Raw genomic sequence first — 16,019 nt, forward strand, 5'->3', positions numbered from 1 at the left:
TGACGATACGTGTCTGTGTAATAGAGTTGAGAGGTGTGTGTGTGTGTGCTCACCTGTGCAGGTGCTGCATGAGGAACTGCAGGGTTTTGTGATGCGCTGAAGGAAGCTGCCTCAGGAGGTCTTTCATTTTGAAGAGGACGCGTTTGAGCTCGACGCTGATCTGCGGAGGATCGGAGGAGGAGCCGCTGCGAGATGCCTCCACCTCCTCCATGATGATGCTCTGACTCTCCTTCGCCAGGCCGATGAAGTCGTTATAGTAACGGAAGAGGATGAGAGGCTCGGGAAGCTGACAGGAGAAAACACACTGATGTTTTTGTTTCGCAAGTCATTTATTTCGATTAAAAAAGAGTGGGACATATAAAGACACAGGGTACCTGTTAGTGCACTTATATACACTGTCACATAGTTAAGAGCAAAAGTTTGCACCCCCATGGTTTCTGAATGAGTTTTAAGTAATGAAACGGCATCTTTATAATCTGAGCACTACCAGGTGCGAGGTGTGGAGGTTTACCTGTCGCAGGTAGAGTTTCAGCACATTGCTGATGTCGTGAGGATACAGATCTGACAGCTCCACCAAATCTTTCCCATTCTCAAAAGCTTGGCACAGCTTCTCCACACGTGATTTGGCTCCGTTCACCCTGTAGATTCCCTATAAAGTCCAAGCCAAACACACAGACTGTAAACACCTATTCTGTGTACTTCCTACAGGTAAAAACGTAGGGATGGAAAGACGAGTGTACCTTAATGCCCAGGGCCCTGTTCTCGATCTCTGAAGTGCACTTCTTGATGATGAAGGGGATTCCGTCGGGGCTATTTCTCGCTGCCTGGGCGAAGTCCACAGCAAACAAGTGCAGTTTCCCCTGCAGCTTCTTATGACCACACTGGATGGCCAACGTCTCTAAACACTTCTTATGGCAGGCCAGAGAGCACTGAGCGAGAGACAGGACAGCGTTTCATATTAAATATGTGTTTTCTTACAGAACATGAAGAGATCCTGAGTCTCAGTATAATCCTGAGAGACGCTCTGTGGTAAACAGACGTGCTCACCTCCTCACACTCGGCACCGTGAAACACCACCAGGCTGTCACACTCCCTGCACTTAGACGGAGCGCGCAGTTTTCGCAGCTTGTGGGTCTGCGCCGCCTTCGACATCTGCGTGTTCCGGAAAGGTCCGGGAGAACTCGCCGTCTCTGTCAACATCTCGCTCAAACCTACACCACACACACACACACACACACACACACACACACACCGAGAACAAAACTTTAGGCCAAAGTGCTTGGTCCAGGAGCTACAAACATTTTGACAGAGAAGCTCAGCGGCCCGTCGACATGCTTAGCATTTTATTATTAACATTCTACACATTCTGTTACTTTACAACACAAAGCAGTAATTAAAGACACGGCTCCAGGGGAGCGCAGGGGAGCGCAGGGGAGCGCAGGGGAGCGCAGACTCACTGTATGGCGAGCTTTCAACTCTGCGTTATAAATCAAAAAGAGTCACATTGGTCAAAGTGTTAAAAATAATGCTTAAGTGTTTAAAATAATGAAGTTACTTCCCCTCCATCTGTTATTTCCACTTCCACCTGATATCAGTATTCTGTGCTAAATACTAAAATTCGTGTCTATTTATTTATTTTATTAAAATGTCACTTGCTTTAATAAACACTCCATCTGTTCAGACACGGTTATCTTATTTTTAAGCATTTGTACAGTGTTCACTTTAATTTCAGAGAGTGTGTATTACCCATAATGCACTGCGAGCACAGCACGCGCTTTTGAGGATGTCATTAAAAAGGTCTTTTATTGCTGTTATTAAATTATTAAATAATTATTATTAATTTAAGGGAACACTCTACAGGTAGAAATGATGATTTTTAGCAATGTCAGTAAAATTTGATATGATTAAAATTGAATATGATGCATTTTAAACTAGTTTTTTTTTTTTCTCGGACATCTCAAAAGTTTCTAGATGACCTGCATTCATGAAATTTTACATTTTTACATTTTCACTCTTGAAATAAATAAATACATAAATAAATAAATTCTCAAAATGTTGATCATGGTTAGATTTACAGGCAAATTTATCATGAAATGTTGGTTAAAAACAGTTTTTATAATAAAAACAGTGCATGGTATTTTCTTGATGAAACAATAAAGAAATTTTTTACAACAAAATATTCTGTAAAACTCTTTCTTTCTCTTGAGAGTGTTTTCACATTGAAATAAATGTTTTAATTCTCACAACATCCAAAGACTAGATTTTTAGTTTTATAAAATTTAATTTGCCTTATTATCATATAAAATAAGATTATATTTTTTATAAAAAAATATAAAAACAAAAATATTTCTGAAAATAATATCACTGACGAAGGTTAATTATTGTGCGTTTTTTTTTTTTTTTTTTTTAAATTTATTTATTGTTTTAAAGTTAGGACGTTGAGTGTTACCGTTATCGGAAGGCGAAGGCGGCTCTCTCTCGTCCAGGTCGTCTGCTGAAGACATCGTTCCAGTGGACGGTGTTCTGGGAAGCCTCCTTTTAAAATCCCCTAAAGCAGGACAGAAAAGTGCAGCTATGAGCTTCATGACTGCCACACTGTCCATGCAGTGGAGATTCCTGCTCCCCGAGCCGTCCTGCTTTCAGTTTCAGCTCTCCGAGTTCTCCAAACTACACTCGAGCCACATCTGATCTGATCTGATCTGTTCTGAAGTGTAAACTTAACCCAGCCTCTGCCTTTAAGACCTTCCAGAGAAGTGTGTACATGTGAGGACTCAAGACCTGCGACCTGAGCCGAGTCCCGCCCGAAACTCGTTCACGCCTCTGGTCGCTGATCAGCCTCAGCCTCGGCTCCTCTCTTAACACTGTTAATGAGCGCTGGGACACACACACACACACACACACACACTCTACTCATCAACGACTTTATGTGGGAGATTAGGATATCGGAACTGCTCCATATTTAACACCTACAACACAATGAATCATAGATATTTCTGAAGAAATAAAGATAATAATATGAAAATGCAGGCCATGCGTCACACAGGGAAAGGGGCGGAGCCTGGCGAGCGGGGGGCATTGGAAATTCGCATATTCGTGGGTTTCTTGATATTTTGGGGAAAATTTCTTGCCCTTTCTTGCCGAATTACATTCTGAGATTATTTTGTGGAATTTATTAATCATTGAAAAAAAGGTTAACTGTTATAACAGTGACGCTATAAATCCTGCACTTATCACTCATTATAACGCATTATAACATGGTATATGAGACCTTGCTTTATAACTCCTAAGAAGAACCTATATGAATATTCATAAGTATTTATAGTTACGTCAGTTTATATAACATATTATAATATCTGTGCAGAACAACACTGTAGACACTTATGTTATAATGCATTATAACACAGGGTTGTTTTCTTATCTGTACTGATAGCTATTATACATTATAACACACCGTACTCTAGTGTTTATAAAGTATGTAACAAATAATAGAGCATTATATAAAGTATACAATAAAGTATACAAGCAAGAATCTGTATAAATGTTCATAAGTACTTATTAATTGTGTATGTATATAACTTGATAATGTCACTTTACAGAACACATTCTAATATCTGTACTATAATGCACTATAACACAGGCTCTGCTACAGTATCTGCACTGCTAGTTATAATGCATTATAATACAGGCTTTGTTATAGCATCTACATTACTGGCTATAATGCATTATAACACAGGCTCTGCTACAGTATCTGCACTGCTAGTTATAATGCATTATAATTCAGGCTCTGCTACAGCATCTACATTACTGGTTATAATGCATTATAACACAGTCTCAGCTATATTATCTGTACTGCTAGTCATGCAGGCTGTCTCAGAGTATCTCTACTGCTAGTTATAATGCATTATAACACAGGCTCTGCTGTACTATCTGTACTGCTAGGTCTTATAACATTATAATTATTTATTATAATGCATTATAACACAGGTTGTGCAATAGCACCTGTACTGCTAGTTATGATGCATTATAACACAGGATGTGTTATAGCATCAGGACTGCTAGTTATAATGCATTATAACACAGGATGTGTTATAGCATCAGGACTGCTAAGTCTTATAACATTATAATTATTTGTTATAATGCATTATAACACAGGCTGTGCAATAGCACCTGTACTGCTAGTTATAATGCATTATAACACAGGCTCTGCTATACTATCTGTACTGCTAGTTTTTATAGCATTATAATTATTTATTATAATGCATTATAACACAGCATGTGCTATAGTATATATAATGAGTTCTTATAACATTATAGTTCTAATTAACATTAAACCTCATTATTTTAAATAAATGAGACGGATTTCTGGTAAAAACTGTCACTAAAGCAGGAGATGATTAAGTACTGGACATGTGACTAGAACATTTTACCATGAGAGTTTATTCTGTTGTGTTATTATTTAAAAAATAAAAATAATATAATAATATAATATAACACTGATTTACCAGGAAAAGGGGCAAGGAGCATATTTAATCTGCATATTCATAACATCTGGACTATTTAATACAGACATGTTTTCGTGTCGTGCTACTTTTCTGTCATCCATCATATCTAAGAATTTATTAACACAGAATCATTACAATCAGCACACGGTCATGTCTACGTGATTATTTCTGAGCAGGGCTAGAGGCGAGGGTGTAAATTCCTCAGGGCATTGTGGGAAAAGAATGCGGAAGAGGTCGTCACTTATCTGTTTATCATCACCAGGCTGTGATGGAAGTGTCATCACTCTGAGTGAAGGTTTCCTGAGGTGATTAGCGCGGGGCATTGTCAGTGTAGAAGATTAAAGTCAAGCTTTAAATGTGTGTGTGTGTGTGTGTGTGTGTGAATGAGAATGTTAGAAAGAGAAATCAGTGTGTTTGTAAGGTTTTAGCTCTTTACAGAGACCTGTCCTGATTATAAACTGATTATTTTGTCTTTGTGGCTTATATTTTTATTTAGAAAGCATGTGTGTGTGTGTGTGTGTGTGTGTGTGTGTTACCTGGACTAGCAGTAGGTGAGTCCATCGAGCGAGACTCGCTGCTGCCCCCGGCGCTCTCTGAGTCGCTGCACATGCCCCCTCCCTGACCCGACGTAGTCCAGGGCTTAAATGGAACCTGGATCCGGAGAACTGAGAAACACACACACACACACACACACATAAGAACGTATTCTAGCCATATTATTAACTGCTACAATACAGTAGACATGTACACTATTTTAAATAGTGTTTATGAGACTGACATTCATCCCTCGTTGTTTATTTCCCACATTAACATGTTGAATACACACTTCAAGCACATGATAATTAGCAGAGTTAATCACTACGGAGTGACGCTCCACATCCTCACGCCGTTATTAATCTTCCGCAGTCGTTAACGAGCGCAGCGATTCAGCCGGGATTAAACTCATCAACTGAGAGCTGAGCTCAGAAAGATGAACAGCTCTAGGTTTCCGAGACGAGGGACGACAGGCAGCAGGAAGCATTGACACATTTGCGAAACATTTTGGACTAGAGCTAGAAAATTACAGAAGAAGTAAAGTTAGCTGAAAGAGACGGATCTAAAAATAAGAATTCTGTTAAGAAAAAGAGAAGAAACTGGGATGGCAGTATAAGCTGAGGCAGAACAGCACTTCCTCTTTCACAGGAAATATGTAAACACTATACACTTCATAAATATGTTTTTATGATGATATTTCTTTTGTTGGAATTCATTTTAGTAGAGAAATTCCTTTCGGGAAATGCGGATAGTGCAGCGTTTTATCTCCTGTTTCTAAAGAAACAGCTGTATGTTATTGCATCATGTGATATCCAATGGGGGAGGGGGCGGAGCATAAAGAGTTGGGGGGGGGGGGGGGGGTTTAAATTTGCATATTCATATAATCTTTTTTTTTTATTTTAGTACAGACGCTTCTGTGCATTTGTCTGCTAAATACATTAACATTTTTTTTCTGAAATTTATTATTTAACATAGAAAAAATGAAACCTTAAAAAAACATAACACTGTAACTCCTATTTATCATTCATTATAATGCATTATAACATGTTATGTAGCACAGACCACCTTCTAATTCCTAGTAGGAACCTGTATAAATAACTATAAATAACATAACTATGTACAGTTATGCAAGTATACATAACACATTATACAGTATCTGTTCAGAATAACACCGTAAACTTCTTATAATGCACATCCTGTGCTATAGCATCTATCCTGCTAGTTATAATGCATTATAACACAGGCTATGCTATAACATTTATCCTGCTAGTTATAATGCATTATAACACAGGCTATGCTATAACATCTATCCTGCTAGTTATAATGCATTATAACACAGGCTATGCTATAACATCTATCCTGCTAGTTATAATGCATTATAACACATGCTGTGCTATATCATCTATGATGTTAGTTATATTGCATTATAACACATGCTGTGCGATAGCATATATCCTGCTAGTTATAATGCATTATAACACATGCTGTGCTTTAGCATCTATGATGCTAGTTATAATGCATTATAACACAGGCTGTGCTATACTACCTTTAACATTCGAGTTATTAGTTATTATGCATTATATCATACACCTTCAGTGTCCCAAATTGTATTCAAGTGCTTATGAAAGTATATAACACATGACAGAGTGTTATAACAGGTCATTACAAGCTAAGTGAGTTTTCTTGGAAATGTGGTGGAAATTTTATTTAGATACATGATATATTACTAAATTCAAACCAAATGATAAGTACTTAATTACTGTGACTCTCTATGAGCTTTGCCTTTTATGGAGATTTGTGGGTGTGGCTAAATGTAAATGTGCCATGAACTGTCATGTACAGCTGATTAGAAGAAGAATTATGAAACTTTTGTAAATCTAGTGAATTTTTAGCTCCTGTGCAAACACTTACACACACCTTTAGTAAATAATTAATAAATGAGGCGCATTGTTGTGATAAATCTCTGTTGCGGCGGCGCTTTATGACATTTAGCGCTGTCTTCTTTAAAACGTTATCTTAATGTCATAACGTCCTGAGAACAGGGCTGAATTGTTATCACACCATCAATCAGTCACTCTGTTTCCAGTCTTTCTTCCTCTCCACCTGCTCTATTGTCTGACCTGAAGGGGTTAATGTAGCCGTTTATCACCTGCCCCGCCCCCTTTCACAAGCTCCCCCTCCTCCCCCCACATAAACACCTTTATCAGTAGCTGGAGTGATTAGTCAGAGGAACGGCTCGTGTGGGAGTGAGAGTGTGTGCGTGTGACGCAGTGCATGTACGCAAGGAGTCAGGGGTCAGAGGTCACAGCATACTTGAGAAAATCACACACTTTCTGTCAGGTAATTCTGAGTCTTTGAGGAGTAACACACACGTTTCTACACTTTCACTACTACAGAGAAACCCTCCCTGATCTTTAGCATTTTTTTAATTTCACAATATTTGAATAATTTTACATAGTATATAGTATTCCGCAGAATTATTGGCACCCTTGATTAAAAAAAAAAAATAAAAACAACTATATAAAATAAAACATTACACATAATAATAAAAAATTTCCACTCAAACATCAGAAGAACGTTTATCTTTGTTCTAACAAAAAAACTAAAACAAAAAAAAATTATAAAGGCAAAATGATCATTATTACTTTTTACTGACATTTTAAGGAAATGCAAATGTAAAATAAATTAAAAATAAATTAAATTAAAAGTAATAAATTTTAAAAAAAGTGTTCAGTATGAAAAACACACTACTTAAAAACCATATACTATATACTCAATATTTAAATATACCTATAAAATATCTAATAAACTATAAAAACGCATGTACCAGAAATATCGACACTCTTAACGAAAGATTTTAAATAAATGCAAAGAAATGATTATTACGTTTTATTTTTTTTTTAAAGTGTAAAAACCAAAGAAGTTTAAATGAATCTATACGCTGTCCCTCCATGTTTAAACTCAAAATAATTTATTGCATCGGTTATACTTTTAATATGTTAATTTTTGCTTATTGCATGTAATAATTCTGGAATGCACTGTGTATTAATATTTATTCACTATATAATATAATTCTAATTACTATATTAGTGTAATGTATAATGATTCGTGTAATGTAATGATCATGATAAGTGAATAGTGATTTTGATATTTAGCTTTAAGCTATGATGAATTGATGTGTCAGACTTTGTACTGGATTGGTTGTGAGTTTTGGGGGCGGATCCTACCCTGGATGTCGGTGCTGCTGTGCGAGCGTCTCTCTGCGATCTTGGCCGTGCGGGTCGGAGCCAGGGCGTCCACCTCGTCCGAGCTCAGACAGTCTCCGGAGGTGATGGACACCTGAGACGACAGACTGGTGCTAACTGACCTCTTTGTGAGAGGAGACCTGCGGGAAAGAGGCAGAACACACGACATGTTCACGAGCAGGTGACGCCGCGTCGCTACAACACTCACTGCTGAAAGGAAGGTGAGAGGAAGCGTCCGTGTCCTCAAACTTTCTGCTTCAGAACCTTTGGGAATGTGAAAGGTAAACTTCCAGCTGGTTTTCCTGTTTCGATGTGTGTGTGTGTGTGTGTGTGTGTGTGTGTGTGTGTGTGTGAGGTAAAGGGGTCAGTGTTAGAGTCAGTGTGAGTGTAAAAGCTTCAGTCTGAGCTGAGAGAGAAACACACAGAGACAACAGCTGATATAAAACCCTCACTGATTCATTATTTTACTTCCTCTCCACAGACAGCTGAGAAAATACAACTCTGTCTCTCTCTGTCTGTCTCTCTGTCTGTCTCTCTGTCTGTCTCTCTCTGTCTGTCTCTCTCTCGCTCTGTCTCTCTGTCTGTCTCTCTCTCTGTCTGTCTCTCTCTCTGTCTGTCTCTCTGTCTGTCTCTCTCTCTCTGTCTCGCTCTCTCATTCTGTCTCTCTCTGTCTGTCTCTCTGTCTGTCTCTCTCTCTCTGTCTCTCTCTCTGTCTGGCTCTCTCACTCTGTCTCTCTCTGTCTGTCTGTCTCTCTGTCTGTCTGTCTCTCTCTCGCTCTGTCTCTCTCTCTCACTCTGTCTCTCTCACTCTGTCTCTCTCTCGCTCTGTCTCTCGCTCTGTCTCTCTCTTTCTCTCTGTCTGTCTCTCTGTCTGTCTCTCTCTCGCTCTGTCTCTCTCTCTCTGTCTCCCTCTATCTCTGTCTGTCTCTCTCTCGCTTGATCTCTCTGTCGCTCTCTCACATTCTCTCTGTCTTTCTCTCTCTCACTCTCTCTGTCTGTCTCTCTGTCTGACTCTCTCTCTGTCTGTCTTTCTCTCTCCCTCTCTCTGTCTGTTTCTCTCTCCCAACCTCTCTGTCTGTCTCTCTCTCTCTCGCTCTCTCTGTCTCTCTCTTGCTTTGTCTGTCTTTCTTTCTCTTTGTCTGCCTCAATCTGTTTGTCTTTGTCTCCAACTGTCCCTATGTGGCTGTCTATCTCATTCTCTCTCTACCTGTCTCTCCCCACCTCTTGCTCTCTCTGTCTCTCTCTCTGTCTCTCAACCAGCAGCTGAGGAAAAACACGTCACACTCTCACTGTCTTTTCCTGTCTGTCTGTCTGCCTCTCTTTCCCTCCCTATCTGTCTCACGTATCTGTCTCTTTTGCTCTCATTTTCTCTCTTCCTTATTGAACAGCAGCTTCTGTCTCACTCCATCTTTTTCTCTCTCATCCCAGTTTTCTTTCGGTGTAAAACTTAACTTATCGCTCCCTGTCTTTCTCTTAGCACTCTCTATCTCTCTCACCCAGCAAAAGTAAAACATCTCTCTTTCTCTCTGTCTCTCCCAACAACTCTTCCTTTCTTTTTCTCTCTCACTCCTCTTCTTTCTATTAAACATCAGCTCCTGCCTCACTCTTCTTTTTCTCTCATCCTGGTCTTTTAATTTTGAGTAAAATGAGTAAAAGAACACCCCCTCTCTTTCTCTAGCTCTCTCTCCCTTTCTCTCTCTATCTGTTTATCATTTTTCTCTATCATTCTGTAAAATGTGTTTCTGTAAAATTAGCTAAAGTTAGCCTCAGTGTTTTCCTCAGTATGACCCTCAGGGCGTTTACAAAGTTGCGTTATATCTCTTGCAAAATCATGCTCTCCTCCTCCTCCTCCTACTCTCTCTCTCTCTCTCTCTATCATCTCTATTTCTAGGACGTGTGAGAATGTGGTGTATGGTCTCAGAGCTCCAGTGAGTGTTTATTTCAGTGCCTCAGCTCATGGATGTGGTGCGGATTCGGCCGTGTGAGGAACTACGAGTGCAGCTCACCAATTCAGTCGTGAACTCAGCCACTTCCTGTTTTCCTCACAAACCGTGACATTATAGAAAAAAAGAAGTTAACCTGCTGTTCTGATGCGTTGGCACGGTGCATGAGAAAATTTCGAGTGTTTGGTCTTGTGTGTTGCTCAGCTGTCATTACGTGGTCTCACCCTGCGCTCTGACTGCCAGCTACGTCGTAGGAGAACGATTCGGCTCGGCTCCTGTCCGGAGTGAGACTCTTCACAAACTCGGTGTAGCGCTGCCCGGGCTCGTACAGCTTCGCACTCTCACACAGGGTCTGGTTATTAACGGGCAGAGAGACAGCCTGCGCCTGCTGCATCTGGAACCAGTTCACCGTCACCTGGGCGAGAAAAAATAAAATAAAATAAATAAAAACACACCATCAAACTGGAACTGAAAATTTCACACACTTTTTCCTCATTATTATTTCCATCTCCACATCAACCATACTGTAACTGGCTTAGTATATTTACATCACAGTGCCCCTGAATTCTCCATTCTGATTGGTCAGAAGGTGTTGATTAATTTTCTATAACATGTTCTCGTTCTAATATGTTACCGTTTCTATAGTAACAGCGCATTCACACGGACGTGTACTTTGGGCTCTCTCTTTGGTGAATTGTGTAAAAAATCACTGTGGAAATCACTTTGGTACATGCTGTTATAGGAAAATAATCAAACTCAGGGTGGTAACAGTAACTGTGCTTCATCACACCACCCTGTTTTTGATTATTTTCCTATAACAGCACCACACACAGTGTTCTATTCCTAAGCCATTTCAGATATATCACTCTGTACAGTTCCTTTCTGACAGATTATCCAAAAAAAAGTCTTAGTTTTTCACTTTCAAGTCCTTTATTCTCCTATTTTCACTCCTACTCATTGTATTTGTATTCATCCTACTCTATACGCAAGTGTGTGTGTGTGTGTGTGTGTATAACACTCACCGCTTTAAGCGTCAGGTCACACTGAAAGATGAGTGCGCGGATCTGGGCGAGGATGTCACTCTTGGCGTTGGCCAGGTCGAGCTTCTTGACGCTCACGTCGGTGATGCAGTGTCTGTAGTGCTCTCTGGCCTCTTCAGCCTGCAACACACACACACACATGCCGGTGAGACACATCACACACACACACACACACACACACACACACACACACACACACACACACACACGCATGCAAACAGGAGACCGAGGCAGCCAAACCACAGACTGGTTCCTATTTTAACTTCCTCTCTGCCTGCAAACACTCTCTGTGTTTAGAAACAGAAGGACCACAGAGCAGGAGGATAGGGAACTGTGTGTGTGTGTGTGTGTGTGTGTGTGTGTATACACACTTTCTGCAGAGCTTCATCCTCCAGTCTGCGTCTCTTCTCCAGCTGCTTGCCCCCTGCTCCGAGCTGGTCCTCCTCGGCTCGGCTGGTGGAACTGCGCGCTCGCTCGTACTCCTCCTGTCTCTGATCCTTCAACAAGCGAGCTTTCTTCAGAGCGCTTTCAGCCTCGTGCTGCACACACACACACACACACACACACACACACACACACACATCAAAACACATACTGTTATAGGTATGCACAAAAATAAACACTTGCTCCCAGACATAAACACATACACATGCATATGAATACACACATATCAACACACACACACTCTTGGACACATATCTGTATCTATAACACTGTCTGTCTGTCTGTGTCCATGCCTGTGTCTGTACATATGTCTGTTTGTGTCCTTCTGTTTGTGTCTCTCTGTCTGTGTCCATGTCTGTCTGTCTGTGTATGTCTCTCTGTCTGACTATGTATCTGTCTGTCTGTCTGTATCTATGAATTTCTGTCTCTCTGTCTGTGTCCATGCCTCTCTGTCTGATGATGTATCTGTCTGTCTGACTGTGTCCATGTCAGTCTGTCTGTCTGTCTGTCTCTCTGTCTGTGTTCATGTCTGTCTGTCTCTCTGTCTGTCTCTCTGTCTGTGTCCATGTCTGTCTGTCTGTGTATGTCTCTCTGTCTGACTGTGTATCTGTCTCTCTGTCTGTGTCCATGTCTGTCTTTCTGCATCCATGCCTCTTTGTCTGATTATGTATCTGTCTGTCTGTCTGTGTATGTCTCTCTGTCTGTGTGTCTGTATCTGTGCCTATCTGTCTGTCTGTCTGTCCATGTCTGTCTGTCTGACTATGTATCTGTCTGTCTGTCTGTGTCCATGTCAGTCTGTCTGTCTGTCTGTCTCTCTGTCTGTGTCCATGTCAGTCTGTCTGTCTGTCTGACTGTGTCCATGCCTGTCTGTCTGTCTGTCTGTCTGTCTACGTGTGTATGTCTCTCTGTCTGAATATGTATCTGACTGTTTCTTTCTGTCCCAGTCTCACTGTCTATCTTTCTGTCTGGCACCCTGGCTGTCTTTTCCCCACTGCCTGTCTGTCTTTATGCATCTCCATCTATCTGGATATATGTCCTGCTTTGTCTGTGTCCCTTTGTCCATCCTTCTTTCTGCCTGTCCTTCAGTCTTTCTGTCCATCCATCTTTCAGTCCCCCTGTTTGTCTATCTGTCTATCTATAATTTGTGAAATAATTCGTAAAAAAGAAAAAAAACAGCACACTGGGAGTTAAAGTTAGAGTGTGAGGTATTGTGTTCAATCCTGACTCACTGAAAGTGAAAGTTTTGACAAAAGCGTATAATCCAGTGACAGTATAAAAGCATTCACACCTGAATGTACTGAAGGTACAAAATAAAAAGCCAGTGATTTTGATTAGAGGTCAGATCACGCTTCAGTCTGTGTGAAAAGTGATGAATCCTGGGAGTTTGTACCTTTAACATCGCTCTATTTATACAGAGTCAAATCAAATCCAAACTCACATCACCGATTAAAAACGTCTACGCTCGTTTCTCAAGATCAGCTTCTTCTATGTGTTAAAGGCCAGAGTGACTAACAAACAGTCCAGATGTGATTAATATCCATAACAGCTGGAACGGATTGGACAGGATGTTGAAATGTAGTTAAGGAATAAAATGAAAATGGACAGAAAAGTGAAATAAAAAGTCAGTCCTGATCTTTAAGATCTTTGAGATGCAGATAAAAATGCAGTGAGGAAAACGTATTTTCTGCTGGAATGAGAGGACGTCATGAACTCAGCATGTAGGAACCAGATGTTCTGAACATTTCAGGAAACTAATCACAGAACTAAACATTCCAGCTGAAGTGCACGAGCTGTTGCACAAACCCAGAACCCAGAGAGAAACCACTGAAACTGAAACAGGAAGTAGTGTGAGGAACCGCCGATAAACAAAACAACCACACACACACACACACACACACACAAACACACACCATGCTAAACAATGCTTTTACGTACCTTTGACTTTAAAACTTTAGGTGGAATTCTAGAACCTCACGTTCTGTTAGAATGGAACCAGCACCATTTTGCCATCATCACACGTAACCATAACACGTCACTGTGACATCATCAACGGAACACTTTAATGAGGTTCTAGAATGCTATCGATATATAATTAATGTTACAATTACTTGGAATCTAGAATTCGCCCTTTGCTTCTAGAACCTAGAAGCTAGAACCTTCAAGCACCATTTTTACATCATCAACGGAACTCTCAGTGTGGTTCTAGAGTGTAACACCTTGAGTGGACTAGTCTACATGTTACATCATCAACGGAACTCTCAGTGTGGTTCTAGAATGGAATACTTCCAATGAGGAACCTGCCACATTTACATCATCAACGGAACTCTCAGTGTGGTTCTAGAATGGAATACTTCTAATAAGGGACCTGCCACATTTACATCATCAACGGAACTCTCAGTGTGGTTCTAGAATGGAATGCTTGCACATTTACATTATCACTGCACATTTACATCATCAACGGAACTCTCAGTGTGGTTCTAGAATGGAATACTTCCAATGAGGAACCTGCCACATTTACATCATCAACAGAACTCTCAGTGTGGTTCTAGAATGGAATACTTGCACATTTACATTATCAACGGAACTCTCAGTGTGGTTCTAGAATGGAATACTCTGAATGCACTAGCAACCATTGCCACGCGGGAAGCGGAACTCTTGGTGTGGTTCTAGAACGCAATGGTTTGAATGCACTCGCCGACACTGAATCATGGGTCACTGTGATGTCATCACTGGAACTCGGCTGGGACGGTAATAAATTAGTATGCAACCATAACATGCCACTGTGACATCATCAACGGAACACCTCGGTGTGGTTCTAGAATGTTACAGACGATTAGTGTTAGAATTAATGATCTCAGAAAAGCAGAGTCATGAACCTGGAACGAGATTAAACTCTGGACCAAATGATTACGACCCGAACGATTATCGCCCGCACGCTTCACGCCTAATAACGCTCATTACTCAGGACTCGGTGATGTAACGTTCCACATTCCGAGCAGATTCTCTTCTAAAAGCACAACAACACAATAAAACCTCAAAACTATTAACAACAAAAAACCTTCTTCATCCAACAGCAACACTTCCACAGCCACGCCCCCTTTATTCCTGAAGTCATGCTCATAAAACACTGCAGGAACCAGCTGTGTGATTATTTACATAACTCACGCTAATTAGACATGAGGATTTTCCTTAAAACAAACACACACACACACACACACACACACACACACACGCACACACTGCAGAGCTCGGAATATAAAAACATTTCCACTCACCATTTTCTTCTGCTCCCTCTGCCACTGCTCCTTCATCTCCTTCCTCAGCTTATCCAGCTCGTTCTTCCTCGCCAGAAGAGGCTACAGCCAGAAAAACACACAGTCTGAGCAGCTACACACACACACACACACACACACACACACACACACACACATATACACACACACTGTACCTGCATGAATTTATTAGCCTGTAGAGCCGAGGCTGTGTGGAGCAGCACCTGGCTGTAGTCGATATCGTTCTTGAAGGCAGACATGTAAATATCACGGAACGGCATGTGCTCCTGTTCAACCAAAACATATCACACACACACACACACACACACACACACACTTTCAGCTTTCTGTTCAGTGAAAAAAAAAGAAAGACAAGAAGGAAAAAAGAAAGAAAGCAGAGTGAGAGTAGAGTAGAGTAGAAGTAGAGTAAAATAGAAAGAAAGAAAGATGATAAAAAACAAAAATGAAAGAAAGCAAGAAAAAGAAAGTAAAAAGAAAGAAAAAGTAGAGTAAAATAGAAAGAAAAAGAAAGAAAGAAAGATGAGTGACAAACAAAAAAGAAAGAAAGAGAGAAAGTAAAATAGAAAGAAAGAAAGAAAGAAAGATGAAAAACAAAAATGAAAGAAAGCAATAAAAAGAAAGTAAAAAGAAAGAAAAAGTAGAGTAAAATAGAAAGAAAGAAAGAAAGAAAGAAAGAAAGATGAGTGACAAACAAAAAAGAAAGAAAGAGAGAAAGTAAAATAGAAAGAAAGAAAGAAAGAAAGAAAGATGATGAAAAACAAAAAAGAAAGAAAGAGAGAAAGTAAAATAGAAAGAAAGAAAGAAAGAAAGAAAGAAAGAAAGATGAAAAACAAAAATGAAAGAAAGCAAGAAAAAGAAAGTAAAAAGAAAGAAAAAGTAGAGTAAAATAGAAAGAAAGAAAGAAAGAAAGAAAGATGATGAAAAACAAAAAAGAAAGAAAGAGAGAAAGTAAAATAGAAAGAAAGAAAGAAAGAAAGAAAGAAAGATGAAAAACAAAAATGAAAGAAAGCAAGAAAAA

General features: G+C 40.0%; 1 protein-coding gene across 6 annotated transcripts in view; it reads right to left on the bottom strand.

Moving 5' to 3' along the window:
* Positions 1 to 16,019, bottom strand: part of arhgap29a (Rho GTPase activating protein 29a) — a 58,690-nt gene that overhangs the window by 2,575 nt on the left and 40,096 nt on the right. For all 6 annotated transcript variants that reach the window (XM_034304521.2, XM_034304520.2, XM_053235239.1 and 3 more), the window contains 12 exons: positions 15,157 to 15,267; positions 14,984 to 15,064; positions 11,636 to 11,803; positions 11,247 to 11,384; positions 10,449 to 10,639; positions 8,264 to 8,421; positions 5,039 to 5,167; positions 2,450 to 2,548; positions 1,048 to 1,211; positions 741 to 929; positions 512 to 649; positions 54 to 286 (listed from right to left, as the gene is read on the bottom strand). In XM_034304521.2, the coding sequence (XP_034160412.2) occupies positions 54 to 286; positions 512 to 649; positions 741 to 929; positions 1,048 to 1,211; positions 2,450 to 2,548; positions 5,039 to 5,167; positions 8,264 to 8,421; positions 10,449 to 10,639; positions 11,247 to 11,384; positions 11,636 to 11,803; positions 14,984 to 15,064; positions 15,157 to 15,267 (1,799 nt within the window). The remainder of the gene's footprint in view (positions 1 to 53; positions 287 to 511; positions 650 to 740; positions 930 to 1,047; positions 1,212 to 2,449; positions 2,549 to 5,038; positions 5,168 to 8,263; positions 8,422 to 10,448; positions 10,640 to 11,246; positions 11,385 to 11,635; positions 11,804 to 14,983; positions 15,065 to 15,156; positions 15,268 to 16,019) is intronic.

This window comes from Pangasianodon hypophthalmus, chromosome 1, assembly GCF_027358585.1.
Source record: "Pangasianodon hypophthalmus isolate fPanHyp1 chromosome 1, fPanHyp1.pri, whole genome shotgun sequence".
NCBI lineage: Eukaryota > Metazoa > Chordata > Actinopteri > Siluriformes > Pangasiidae > Pangasianodon > Pangasianodon hypophthalmus.